The sequence below is a fragment of the Lithobates pipiens genome, unplaced genomic scaffold (assembly GCF_037356315.1).
Source record: "Lithobates pipiens isolate NorthernLeopardFrog02 unplaced genomic scaffold, aLitPip1_a1.2 Scaffold_16, whole genome shotgun sequence".
Taxonomy (NCBI): Eukaryota; Metazoa; Chordata; class Amphibia; order Anura; family Ranidae; genus Lithobates; species Lithobates pipiens.
In genome coordinates, this window is record NW_027507748.1 from 406,850,808 (window position 1) to 406,864,593 (window position 13,786).

Here is a 13,786-nt window from a genome sequence, read left to right on the forward strand (position 1 = left end):
CCTTTGGGATGAATTGAAGTGGAGACTGCAAGCCAGGCTTTCCCGTCCACATCAGTGCCTGACCACACAAACATTCCCATAGACACCTTGTGGGCATCCTTTTCAAAAGAGTTGAAGCTGGTATAGCTGCAAAGGGTGGGCCAACTCCATATTGAAATCTACGGACTAAGACTGGGATGCCATTAAAGTTCATGTGCATGTGAAGGCAGGTGTCAAAATACTTTTGGTAATATAGTGTATGTGCTTGTTGCTTTACTTTTTAGTGATGTGCTTTTTCTAAGTGTTTGAGAGCATAATGAAGAAAAATAATCACCTGGGATCTCTGTTCTAAAACTGACTGGTAATTCATTTGTTCATGGGTTGATTTTTGCTATGCAAAAGAGCAATTATGGTAACCGAGCTTACATGTTTTTTTTTTTTTTTTTTCAGGTCACAGAAAGCCTTCATAAAACCATTGTCAAGAGGCGAATGTCTCATGTAAGTGGAGGTGGTTCCATAGACCTGGCTGACACAGACTCGCTACAGGAGTGGATTAATATGACTGGTTTTCTTTCTGCACTTGGTGGAGTCTGTCTGCAGCATCGCAGCAATGTGGGACTAGTTACTTACAGTCCCCCTATGGGTCCTGTTAATGAACGAAAAGGTTCCGTTATCTCAATGGTTTCTACTGAAGGAAATGCAGAAACTCCAGTCAGCAAGTTTCTTGATCGGCTTCTCTCATTAATGGTTTGCAACAATGAGAAAGTTGGAATTCAAATTCGGACAAACATCAAAGACCTGGTTGGTTTAGAGTTAAGCCCTGCTTTGTATTCAATGCTGTTCAACAAAATGAAGAACAACATCAGCAAGTTCTTTGACTCCCAAGGGCAGGTAAGTAAAATGTGTTTTATGAAGAGTTAATGTGTTTAACGTGTGCTGATTGTTTTTAGTTTAGCAGTGTAATCCAAAAAGCAAGCATTGCATCTTTATGCAGCCTGCTTATACATCAACTTTTGCCTTTTTTTTACCTTGGGTTTCATTAGAAAAAACTTTATTACAGTGTGTCCTGTTTGCATTACAGGTTTTGCTCAATGACACAAACACTCAATTTGTTGAACAGACGATTACTATCCTGAAGAACTTGCTTGATAATCACACAGAAGGCAGCTCTGAACATTTGGGACAAGCTAGTCTAGAAACCATGATGCTAAATCTAGTCAGGTAACTGTATAACTAATATGACAACCCTACTTAAAGTGTAAGTAAACCCCCCTATCGTTTTCAGCCAAGGAAGCTGCCATCTTTGCCTCTGTTTAATATAAAACTACCATGATGCTGCGCATGTGATCAGTCATGACACCAGCCATTGGATGGTTTAACAGTTTGATTGAGAGCACAACCAATGGGAGTGTTATGTTTCCGGCATGCCCCGGAAATTAAACTGTTTTGTGGATGAGTTTACTTCCGCTTTAAAGCAAAAACCCATCAGATTGATAACCAAATTGTATGTTTAGAGAACACCACAAAATACCTATAAAGTGCATTGTATGGAGGTGTTGGATGGATTAGATAGAATGGTGTTATATTTTTTTTCTCATGTTCTCGCTTTGAATTCTACAATAGGCAGCCTATTCTTGCCTTGATATTATAATCTGCGGTCTATTTTTGCTTTGACCTATAGTTGCCCTCGCCCCACAGTCAGCAGCTTATAGTTGCCCTCGCCCTAGAGTCTGCAGCTTATTGTTGCCCTCATCCTACAAGCCCCTGATTTTACACGCAGGGTAAACGATTTTTTGCCGGCAATTGCTGGTGTTAGCACTTCAATCATCATGCCACCATGTTTGATCTGGTGCCAGGGTGATTGAAGTGAATTATTTCTATTACGTTATTGTAATAAATAGTTAAACTCGCCATAATGCAGAATCAGTAGGAGCCCTGAGTTTGTCTCTTGCCACTGTCGCCTGCCACCAGATGTGGAATGTCTCTTGCCACTGTCGCCTGCCACCAGATGTGGAATGTCTCTTGCCACTGTCGCCTGCCACCAGATGTGGAATGTCTCTTGCCACTGTCGCCTGCCACCAGATGTGGAATGTCTCTTGACACTATCGCCTGCCACCAGATGTGGAATGTCACTTGCCACTGTCGCCTGCCACCAGAAGTGGAATGTCACTTGCCACTGTCGCCTGCCACCAGATGCGCAGTGTCACTTGCCACTGTCGCCTGCCACCACTGCATTAGTGGCAGCAATGGCCCATTTAGCACAGAGGCAGGCTCCGAATGAAGGCAGGACATCGGTGATGCGGGGCAATGAGATGTCATCTCTCTGCTCCCCACCGCACCTCCGACATTGACGTTGCCAGGACACCGGCTGTGAGGGAGGAAGAGCGTTGATGCAGGGACATCTCTGCTTGCCTCCTCGCTTCTTCCATCCACCTGGCTCCCATATGCTGGCCGCTCGGCTGTCTCACGCCGGCCACCCGGATTTTTCATGTCGCCTGCCCAGGTGTCTCATGCCACTCTCAGCTGCAGAAAGGCCACGGCCCTGTAGTTGACCCCTGGGCTAGGGAACGTCGGTGCACAAGCATTTTCAGATCTCTCCAGAGATGTTCAATGGGTTTCAAGTCTGGGCTCCGGCCTGGTCACTCTAGGACAGGAAACTTAAAACTACAGCTCTCCAACTGTTACGGAACTACAGATCCCATGAGGCATTGTAAAACTCTGACATTCAGACATTACTAGGCATGATGGGCATTGTATTTCCTGGACAACTGGAGGGCCATAGTTTGAAGACACCTGCTCTAGGACATTTACAGTGTAATCCCGCAGCTACTCCTTTGTTATCTTGGCTGTTTTTCTACGGTTGTTGTCCTGTTGGAAGATGAAATTTTGCCTTAGTCTGAGGTCCAGAGTGCTATGGAGCAGGTTTTTATTAAGGATGTCTCTGTACTTTGCTGCATTCATCTTTCCTGGGGTATTTGTATAATTTTGAGGAAAATAATGAATTTAATCCATTTTGGAATAAGGCTGTAGCATAACATAAAATTGGAAGAAGTGAAGCTCTGTGAATAGTGTAGGTAGTGTTCCTCATTTGCAAATTTGAGCATCCTCCTTCTGGCAAAATTTTTGTAAATGGTACATATCCATTTAATGAGTGAAAATGCAGGAATATTGGCTACTGACGGTTTTTGTTTTTTTGGACACATTTTTTCCCCAGCCTGATGATTGGGGAAAGAGAACCACAGCACACTTATTAGATCATTGCTATGTTCTCTTACTTGAAGACAAGTTCAGCCTTTTCCCCCTGCCTGCCGATTTTAGAAAATAAAGAACAGCAGCATAATAAGGTCATCCATGTGCTCTACAGGCGGTCCCCTACTTAAAAACATCTGACTTACAAACGGAGGGAGACAACAGGAAGTGAGAGGAAATCTACCCTTAGGAAGGGAAATTCACTCCTGTAAGAGTCAATATAGGAAAAAAGGTGTCTCCACTGATGCTTAATCCACGTTTCCCTAGCAGCCCAAAATTTTCAAAATCCAATTGTCACTGGGACAGAAAATTAGGTGAAATCTTCTGAACAGGGGCACAGACGGCAAAACAAATGTTAACCCTTCCCTATGCTATCCAAAAAAGCTTAAAAATAGATTTTTTGGCTGGAGCTACACTTAGAAAATGGACCTGTTCTGACTTTAAGATTCAACTTAAGAACAAACCTACAGTCCCTATCTTGTTTGTAACCTGGGGACTGCCTGTAATCTTTGAAAGCAAGTTCAGCCTTAAAAATGACAGCACTATGCAAAGCAAAAAGCATGATTGGCTTACACTGCTGGCCCTCAGATTTCAAATTCTAATATCATCTGTATGTGAAAGTAAGTGTATTCCTTTTTTTTTTTTTTCTAAACGAATGTATTAGTATGTATATGTAACGTTTTTTTCCCCTGGACTTTCTACTTTAACCTATTTTGTCCTCATTGAAATGTGGCTATATCTATACCGTGACTTCTGATTAGATCTTGCCATTTCTCGATTTTCAGATATGTACGTGTTTTGGGTAACCTGGTTCATGCCATACAGATCAAAACCAAGCTGTGTCAACTGGTGGAAGTAATGATGGAACGGAGGGACGATCTTTCTTTTTGTCAAGAAATGAAGTTTAGGCGAGTTTCTCAATGACATTTGAAAAGCAATAATTGCTTAAAGCGTTACAATGTGTATAGTTAGTATAATATTTAGTTCCCTTTTTTTTAAATCTTTTATTTACTCTTGGTATTTTTCAGTGGTTGTCCTAAAGCCTACTTTGAACAGCAGGTTAGCCACATACACCATATTCCAGCAGCAAGAATTCTTATGACTGAAATAACAGATACATTCGAATATCAGCTGCTTAGCCTGTACAAAGTATTGACAGGCTTACAGCAGCCATCGCAGTTCGCACGTAGCCACACCATGCGCTTACCTGAGGCTAGGGACAGATCCGAACATGAATGCAATCAGGTGTGTCCAGAATCGGACACTTGTTCCTAATCCACTGATTCTTGTTACCGGAATCCAGTGTATGTGGCAAAACGGCTGTGTAAAGAAGCCCTTTAAGCGACCTTGCTATAATGTTCATTCAGGGAAAAGTAAGCTGCCATTCACAAGGATCTCCTGCATTTTTGTTTTATTCAAATGCAGGAAAAATTTGGGGAACTGTTTTAATACTTTCCAGATGTTTCTCCTGCATTTAAATGTACATGTGCTTAAATGCATTTTTGTAAAAAAACAAACAAATCCTTTGAGCCTTAAAAAGCTCACTTCTAACTATATGCCACTATCAAGCTGCAAACGTTAAACGCGTCTCATACATACGTGCATAATAAAATAAAAATTACATAAGCTGTGCTAGATGGGTCCTATACCTAATAATCCATGTCTTGATCTATAATTCTAGATGCACAGGTGAGTAATAAAGTGCATAAATAAACACACAGCTGGTATAAAGTGCAGGTGCAATCTGTGGCAGCAAATAATGCGCACACAAATGTAAACGCACAACTGAAAAAAAAGTGCACAATTGCAAATAGTGCCAGAACCACAATCATTTGATTAAAATATATAAACCTAACCATTACCTGGTATACATATAACTCATATTAAAATAAAAACAAAATTGCAAAAGTAAATTAAAAAAAGTGTGTGCGTGCGCGCAAGTGCATACACCATATGATTGTCCTTATATGATTAACATTAAACAGTCTTTGTAGCAGCCTATGTTAGGCTGTGATGAGAAACAAAGTACTGATAGTGGTGAGATAGATGCAACATGACGTGATCTCCAGTGATCAAATTAACATGCTTCTGCATCCAGCCATGTTTCTGAATCATGCATAGGTGAAATCCAGAAACCCCTTATGGTAATGAGCTCACCTTGGGTACGCACATGTATAAGGTGCATCAGTGCACTGTACTTCATGGAGCCTAATAGTATGGGTATGGCTTGCATTTTCTCTAGGCAGGTATACTGTATCTCTCTGTCCTGACCCCTCCCCTGTGTGCCGATACTCGGGGTGCGGCATATCTTCCTCAGGGTGTTTTGTAGTATCTAATCTGCCTATGGACAAAGTTCTGTTTTCTTCTAAACACAATTAGCCAAAATGCACTGAAAGGCAAGTAAATGCATAGTGTGCATTCCACCATCTAAAATCTTTGTGTGTGGAGTAATTATCTATAAACACATGCATATAATCATATGAATGCAGTTTCCTTTGTGAAAGAGGCTCGTCTGTGGAAAAGGGCCTTCCCGACCCACCAATACTCTCCTTGCTGGCACTCCCTGGCAACTCCTTCTCCTGCCTCTGACAAAAATGTACCCTGGACTTTCAAACATGTGGATCATACCTGGAACATTACTAACATTACTGTTCCTCCTAACATGAAGCGGTTCTTTGCACAGGCACTGTTGCTTGCCTGTGCAATAAGGCAAGCGACAATTTAAAGAGAGTAAACACAGTTGATTGATAATAAATCGCTTCAGCCAAACACCATGCATGAAAAACATTTTTGTGTTATCAGTCATATTCTCTGAAAAATGCCAAGAAGTCATAAATTCTGCCATCACAACTGTGTGTGTGTGTGTGTGCACACACACACACACACACACTCTGAGTATATATACATATACATATATATATATATATATATATATATATATATATATATACATATACTCAGAATGTAAACAATACTTATAAAAATTAAAAAATAAAGTGACAATAGTGCAATAAATTACTGTAGTGCAAATTCATGCAAATCAAATTAACATGATTGAGTCATAAATTCATTTTGTAATGAATCCTGGATATACACAGTGACAGTGAAAATAAAGTGCATAAACGTGATGCACTGATCAAGATACTCATCAGTCAGTGCAACATAATTAAATCATAAAGTCCATATCAAAATAATTATTGTATTGTGATTCAAATGTATTGAGGTGTCCACACACTGGTGCTCCCTCCTAGGTAATAGCCACTCACCTCTGAGCATGTGACCTCACAATTAAATTCAGTCAAAACACACGTGTGGAACCACCTCTGGGTTCTGTGATTGCTGTTGGATCCTGGGCTGCCCAATAACACTGTCTCCACATACAAACGGTGTAAGAAAAAGCTGGATACTGTGATACCACTTAAAATATACAAATTTATTGAACAAAAAAGCCCCAGTCCGGGGTACTCACATGGAACAGGTGCTTAAGTGCAACACTATCAAAAGCCGAAAACCATTGAGATCGTACTTAGATCGTAGGTCCCTCCGCCTTGAGACAGACCAGCTTTCTCCTGCACAGTCTTGTCCCCTCCCAAACATGCGTCGATACATATCCCTGTATTGACACGTGTTTGGGAGGGGACAGGACGGTGCATGGGATGGGAGCTGATCATTGCCAGCAGCTGTCAATATAGTATTTTCTTTATGAATGGTAGCTCGCAAGATTTTTCTAATTTTTTGATGGTGTGACATTAAATGTGGCATCTTCCACCACAAAACAAAAAAACATGTAAGAAGGGATCCGTGGCTGTGGCACTGCAGAGATGTTGGTGACCCAGCATGTGCCTGTTGTGGCTAGTACCCAAGTCAGCAGTTGCAGTAATGCCAGTGGTATACAGCACCTCAGCTAATTTTGTTAGCTGTTCAGCTCCTGGTGATGGGGGCATGGTTTCCCCCATGTCCCTGTGATTCTGCTACTGTGCATAAGGTGCTGGTGACTGCACACATTACTCTGTGGTAGACATTGCAGACTGAGGGTACTTCTGGGGCCACGCAGACAGTTAATGTCCCCTTTGGTACACTCCCTAGCTGACACGTTCTGCCAAGATTTTTCCCTATCTTTCCTATTTTATTGGTTTTATTTCCAAGGAGGAAGGATCCTCCCTTTAAGGATCCCAAGGACAGGGAGACAGTCTGTTTCCCAACTAGATTTATGGTGGCGGACTCTGCACTATGCCTGATGTTGACACGGCTCTGGTGTACTGGATTCTCACTGGGTGGGCTGGGCTCCTACGCCAAGGCCTGGAGAAGGAATTTTTTTCCCCTGGTTTTAACAGAGAACTGGCAGCCTCAGGTACTCTGTGATGTGTCCATGGATGTGGCTTTTTCCTTCCAAGCTTTCTGTCTTACTGCTAGTACTTTTCCAGGTTCTCTGGCTTCATTGTTGGGATGTGGACCAGAGGTCTGAGCAAGCCCTGGCTAACTTTCCTTCCAAGGCAAGCAGCACTCTTCACTGCCATCCTAGATGATCTTATTAAGGGTCTTACAAGTGTCAGAATGCCTTTCTTCTCTGCTGGCAGGGTCCTTCCTCCTCTGCACACATGCATTCTTTCCCCAGTTTCCTCGGTTAACGACTCAAAGTCCCTCAGGCCCCCACTGGAGGGCTCTGAACGAGCTTGGCTTCACAAGCTGGACCTCTCAAGCAAGGTTCACGGACAAGTACTTCTTGGTATGTTGGATCGCCCATGCTTGACTCCAGGGTGGGGGGTTGTCTCTGTTGGTTCACAGTCTCGGGAGCCTCCATGCTCTCCCAAAGTGGGTCCCTGAACTGATCTTGCAGGACTGCAAACTGCTTTTCCCCAGTTATCTTCCAGGACAGCCCTTGAGAGATGGAGTCCCTCCCATCGTCACAGGAAACACATTGCCAATCAGTTCAAAAGGCGGACCTTCAGGTCCCTGGTCAGTCATTTGTGTTTCCTCCGTCGGAGGAACATGTTGCCAGGACCAGGAGGACTACATCTCTCAGGGGCTGCCTGAAGAGGGTGAACCTGCGCTGGGGGACTGGGTCCTGTCCGGTAGGTTCTCTGCTAGTCCATTTTTTCTTTTTTAGGGCTCGGGTACCATCCAGCATTGTAGGAGCAGACCCGCTCCCTTCCTCTCTCCAGTGCTGAGGTGGCCAGCGTCAGGATGATGCTAGTTCCCCCTGAGAGCAGTGCGGCAGCCTGTGTCCTCCTCTGCTCTCTTTGCTGATAGCGGTGGGGGTCGGTGACACTGTTGCGTGATTTCCGCCAGAACTGCGTCATCCCTGTGTGCCGAGACTTCCGGTTCCGGGTCTCTGAAGGCACAGGGAGGAAGAGAAAAGCCCACGCTGTGCCTGTACGATCCCGCCAGCGTCCAGCTGCACCGGATCTCAAGGGGGACCATGGAGGCTAATCCCCAGGATGCTCCGGTGGAGGCAGGCACCAGTCCAAACCAGGTAGGCTGCTGGGCACATCATTACACTGGTGGTTGGTGGTAGTGCTAAGGCTGGGACTTGTAGTACACCAGGGCGGTGTTCACTTAACAAGTCGGGGGATTGTGTGCGGTGGTGGTACAGCACAGGTGTTCCCTAGCGTATTATTAAGTCTAATTACTAAGGATGCCCTCTTTCTTGTTTCAGACTAAGGAAGCCCCAAGGGAAGATAAGTCTGGCTGCAAAAAATGTCCAAACTGTGGAAATAGGTTATCTTCGGGTTCTGGTAAAGCCTTATGCAAACAGTGTATTGCAGGCATTCTTAAAACAGAGGCAGATTCCCTCTTGGCTAAGTTTCTTGGCTCCTTTAAAGAGGAAATGGCTTCAACTTTTAAATCCCTTCGTGATTTGATTACGGACATAGGTACAGCTGTTTCCACCACTAAGGCAGCTACAATCTCCTCCTCGCCATGCCTTATGACACCTAGTTCCGGGGAGCCCCGTATAGTCAGGGAGGATAGCCCCTCGTTAGTCCTGAATCCTCTGACGTTGATTCGGATCAGGATGAGGATCAGGCTGTAGCCAACAAAGGCGCAAAGTATAAGCTTTCTCTTGAGGAGGTAGAGGAGCTTTTGAGCACCATTTATGATACGCTGGAAATTGATGAAAAAGATACTCAATTATCCAGGCATGATTTAATGTATGAGGCTCTGGGGAAGAGGAAGGCGAAAGTTTTTCCCATACATAAAGTACTTTCGGATCTGGTCCTTAAGGAGTGGTCTGAACCAGACAAAAAGTCTTCTTTCCCAATTCCTTAAAAAGAAGATTCCCTTTTGATGAGAGCCCAGAGGTGGTCTGGAATAAGAATCCAAAACTAGATGCACCTTTTTCCAAGGTCTCAAAGCAATCTGACTTAGTCTTCGAAGACATGGGTCACCTAAAGGATCCAATTGATAGAAGGACGGATGTGGTCCTAAAGAGGGCCTGGGATGCCTCCATGGCCGGGTTAAAACAGGCTCTAGCCACATCTTGTGTGGCTATAAATTTGGAGCTCTGGCTATCACAGCTGCAAGAGCATCTAAAAGCAGGCACTCCTAGGGCTGAGCTATTAAAGACCTTTCCTATGCTCTTTAAGGCCACGAGTTTTATCTCTGATGTCTCCACTGATTCAGTGAAATTTACGGCTAAAACTGCCGCACTTTCAGTGGCAGGTAGAAGAGTGGTATGGATGAAGACATGGGGTGGTGACAGGGAGCCCAAATCTCTCTTGTGTAGTGTCCCTTTTACAGGGGATTTGGTCTTTGACCCTGAATTAGATACCGCCTTAGAAAGGACGGCAGACGGGAAGAAGACTTCCCATCAAAAAAGATTTTTCAAGAAAAAATTTTCATCCCTTTAAGGAACCCGCCAAAAGGGAGGAGTTCAAGCCTAAAAGCACTGGACAGGTCAAAAAGGGAAGGGAAAAGGGGGCTTACTTTTTAGCCGCCCCAGTCAGGCCCCTAAGCCCCAGTGACATCAGGCTCCCTGTGGGGGGAAGGTTATCGAGCTTTCTTCCACAATGGGAGAAGATAACCTCAAACAAGTTTTTTTAAACATAATAAAGAGAGGGTATGCGCTGGAGTTTCGCAGCTGCCCACCCTCAAAATTTCTTGTAACAAAGCTCCCCAGCCATTCAGAGAAGGCCAGGGCTTTACCTTTGTTAGGGGAAATGGTGAATCAAGAGGTATTGACACCAGTTCCCATTCAGGAGCAGGGGGACGGTTTTTACTCTCATATATTTGTGGTAAAAAAGCCGTCCGGGAAGTTCAGACTGATTATGAACCTCCGCCCTCTGAATCTCACCATCCGGTACAAGAAGTTTCAGATGGAGTCGATCTACTCAATAAAGAATCTCCTCCAGAAGGGGGTTTTTATGGCTACCCTGGATTTAAGGGACGCCTATCTGCATATACCTATAAGGAAGGAATGCCAGAAATGTATTCGCATGGCTATTCAGATAGATGCAAAGATTTATCATTTTCAGTGCAGAGCTCTTCCATTCGGACTGTCAGCCTCCCCGAGAATTTTTACCAAATTTCTCGGGGAAGCACTAGTTCCATTAAGGCTTCAGTTGGTCTCGATCATTCCATATCTAGACTTACTACTGACGGCCCACTCAGAGTAAAAGCTCTCTCAGGACTTAGTTAACATAGCTCAGTCTAGGACAGCTGGGATGGATTATCAATCAGGAAAATCCAAGACTGTTCCTACTCAGGAGATCTTATACCTAGGCTACAAAGTCAGCTCAGTGGAGCAAACGATAGTACTACCGGAGGAAAAGATTTTGAACCTGTGGCGCAGAATCTCTTTTCTCCAAACCTCTTCCAAGTGCACAGTAAGAGAGATCATGTCAGTGCTAGGCCTCATGACGGCAGCCATTCCAGCTGTGCAATGGGCCAGGTTCCATCAAAGAGACCTCCAGGGTTTCTTGCTAGATCACTTGAAGGGCAAGGAGTTGGAGGAAGAGGTATCAATTCCCAGAAGAGTAAAGCAGTCCCTCTGGTGGTGGAAGGACGCAGGGAACCTAAACAAGGGGGTTCTCTGGGTCTTGCCCATCACCTCTACTCTGACCATAGATGCAAGCAGTTGGGGTTGGGGAGCTCATCTCAACTCAGACTGGGCCCAGGGCCGGTGGACTCAGGAGGAGAGGCTTCTCTCCTCCAATTGGAAGGAGTTAGCGGCAATCCTCAGGGCTATGTTGGCCTTCCAGACCTTGCTACAGGGTCATCATCTACAGGTCCGCTCAGACAATATGTCGGCTGTAGCATATCTAAACAAACAAGGAGGTACCAGAAGTCCTTGTTTAATATCAGTGGCCAGGCACATTTTTCAGTGGGCAGAGTCCAATCTAAAATCCATTTCTGCGATTCATTTGAAGGGGGAAGATGAACTGCACTGCGGACTTCTTGAGTCGACAACAAGTTTCGAATCAAGAATGGTCGCTACATCCAGAAGTTTTCAATCTGATAGTAACTGGGGAAGGCCAGTAGTGGATCTTTTTGCAAACAGGTCGAATGCAAAAGTCCAAAATGTTTGCTCTCTATGCCCAGGGGATCGCCCCTTGGTAGTAGATGCTTTACAAGCTCCAAGGTCTTTCAGCCTGGCATATGCGTTTCCGCCTCTCCACCTTATCCCGAGGGTTCTAGCAAAGTTCCTTGCGGAGGAGACTTGCTTAATCCTTGTGGCACCATATTGACCCAAAAGGCCATGGTTTACAACGCTGCTACAGCTGTCGGACCAGCCTCCACTGAGACTTCCCTGCAGGCGAGATCTCCTGTCGCAGGGACCTCTTTTTCACCCTCAGGTAACCTTGTTGAGCCCCTCGGCGTGGTTACTGAGGAGGAAATCTTGAGAAGTAAAGGTCTGACGGATAGGGTGATTCAGACCCTGTTACAGAGTAGAAAACCAACTACCAGGGCTATATATAGAAAAGTCTGGAGAAAATTCAATAGTTGGTTGGACAACTGTGGGAGGAAGGGCATGCACACAGCTGATATCCTTCAGTTCTTACAAGAGGGGGTAGACAAGGGGTTAACCCCTAGTACTATCAAGGTTCAGATAGCTGCCTTAAGCGTGTACTTAGAAAGACGTTTGCAGGAAGATCCTTTCATTTCTAGATTTTGTAAAGCAATCTCTAGACGTAAATCAGTCAGAGTCAACCAAACTCCTTCCTGGGATTTAGCTGTCGTTCTGAAAGCTTTGTTAGGATCTCCTTTCGAACCTATATCAGAGTTCTCTCTAAGATTGGTCACGTTCAAGACAGTCCTGTTGTTAGAAATCACTTCAGCCCGTAGGGTTAGTGAGATGCAAGCTTTTTCTATAAGAGAACCGTTCCTACAGATCTTGGAAGATAGTCATTCTAAAGACAGACCCTGGGTTCTTGCCAAAAGTGGCATCTAAATTTCACATGTCGCAGGACATCGTCCTTCCTTCTTTCTGTCAGAATGCATCAAAAAAGGAGGAAACTTTTCATTTGTTGGATGTTAAACGTTGTATTTTAGAATACCTTAAAGTAGCAAGTCCGTTTAGAATCTCAGATTCCCTCTTTGTCCTTTTTTCAGGTCAACGCAAAGGACAGAAGGCCTCAAAAGCCACCATAGCTAGGTGGATCAGGTTAGCTATAGGAGAGGGTTATAGAGCAATGAACAAAGACTCTCCTGGGGGTGTTAGGGCCCATTCCACAAGGGCATTGGCGGCTTCCTGGGCAGAAAGGGCTGGTGCTATCCCGGAGCAAATTTGTAAGGCGGCCACGTGGTCAAGCTTTTCCACCTTTACAAAACATTATCGACTGGATCTAATGTCCAGTCAGGATCAGGCTTTTGGGAGGAAAGTCCTCCAGGCCGTGGTCCCACCCTAATCTGGTGAGTACTTGGGGATCCTCTCAGGGGCTGTCCTGAAAGACAACTGGGGAAAACTGGAGTTAGTCGGTAACTCCTTTTCCAGTGGTCTTCCAGGACAGCACGATCCCACCCTTTATTTTTTTCATAAGTTTAATACAATAACGATATTGTTTGTTGTGGTTATGTTGTTGTTTCTTACAGTTCCATCCTTCGGTTCTTGGTAAATGACTGACCAGGGACCTGAAGGTCCGCCTTTTGAACTGATTGGCAATGTGTTTCCTGTGACGATGGGAGGGACTCCATCTCTCAAGGGCTGTCCTGGAAGACCACTGGAAAAGGAGTTACCGGTGAGTACTAACTCCAGTTTTCTCTTATATTCACTGACCGACACAGCTCCTCTCTGTAACTAAATGGGTTGTTAGCCCTATCACTGGAGATACTAGGCAAGTTGTAATACAACACTTCAGAACTTTTAGTGACGTCCATGGGGCGGTCCCTAGGGCACAACCCCACAGCCTGCTCAGGCAGAACTCAGTTTTTTCTTGCCTAGTGACGGAGATGGACCTTGGAACCCTGTGGGCCCATAGGTCCATGTTTTTTTGATGCAGAAGCTTGGCTTTTTGCGCAAGATGAATGATCCTGTGATCTTCTATCAACAGCTGGCTAGGTGACAGGCTGGTTCACTTATCCTTGTAGTCTCCCCAGTCCAGCGAGCGTGTGCAGGTCGCAG

General features: G+C 44.7%; 1 protein-coding gene across 5 annotated transcripts in view; it reads left to right on the plus strand.

Annotated features, from left to right (window-relative positions):
* The window catches only part of NF1 (neurofibromin 1), a 436,753-nt gene that overhangs the window by 162,595 nt on the left and 260,372 nt on the right, over positions 1–13,786 (plus strand). For all 5 annotated transcript variants that reach the window (XM_077482413.1, XM_077482415.1, XM_077482416.1 and 2 more), the window contains exons 20-22: positions 430–870; positions 1,061–1,200; positions 4,014–4,136. In XM_077482413.1, the coding sequence (XP_077338539.1) occupies positions 430–870; positions 1,061–1,200; positions 4,014–4,136 (704 nt within the window). The remainder of the gene's footprint in view (positions 1–429; positions 871–1,060; positions 1,201–4,013; positions 4,137–13,786) is intronic.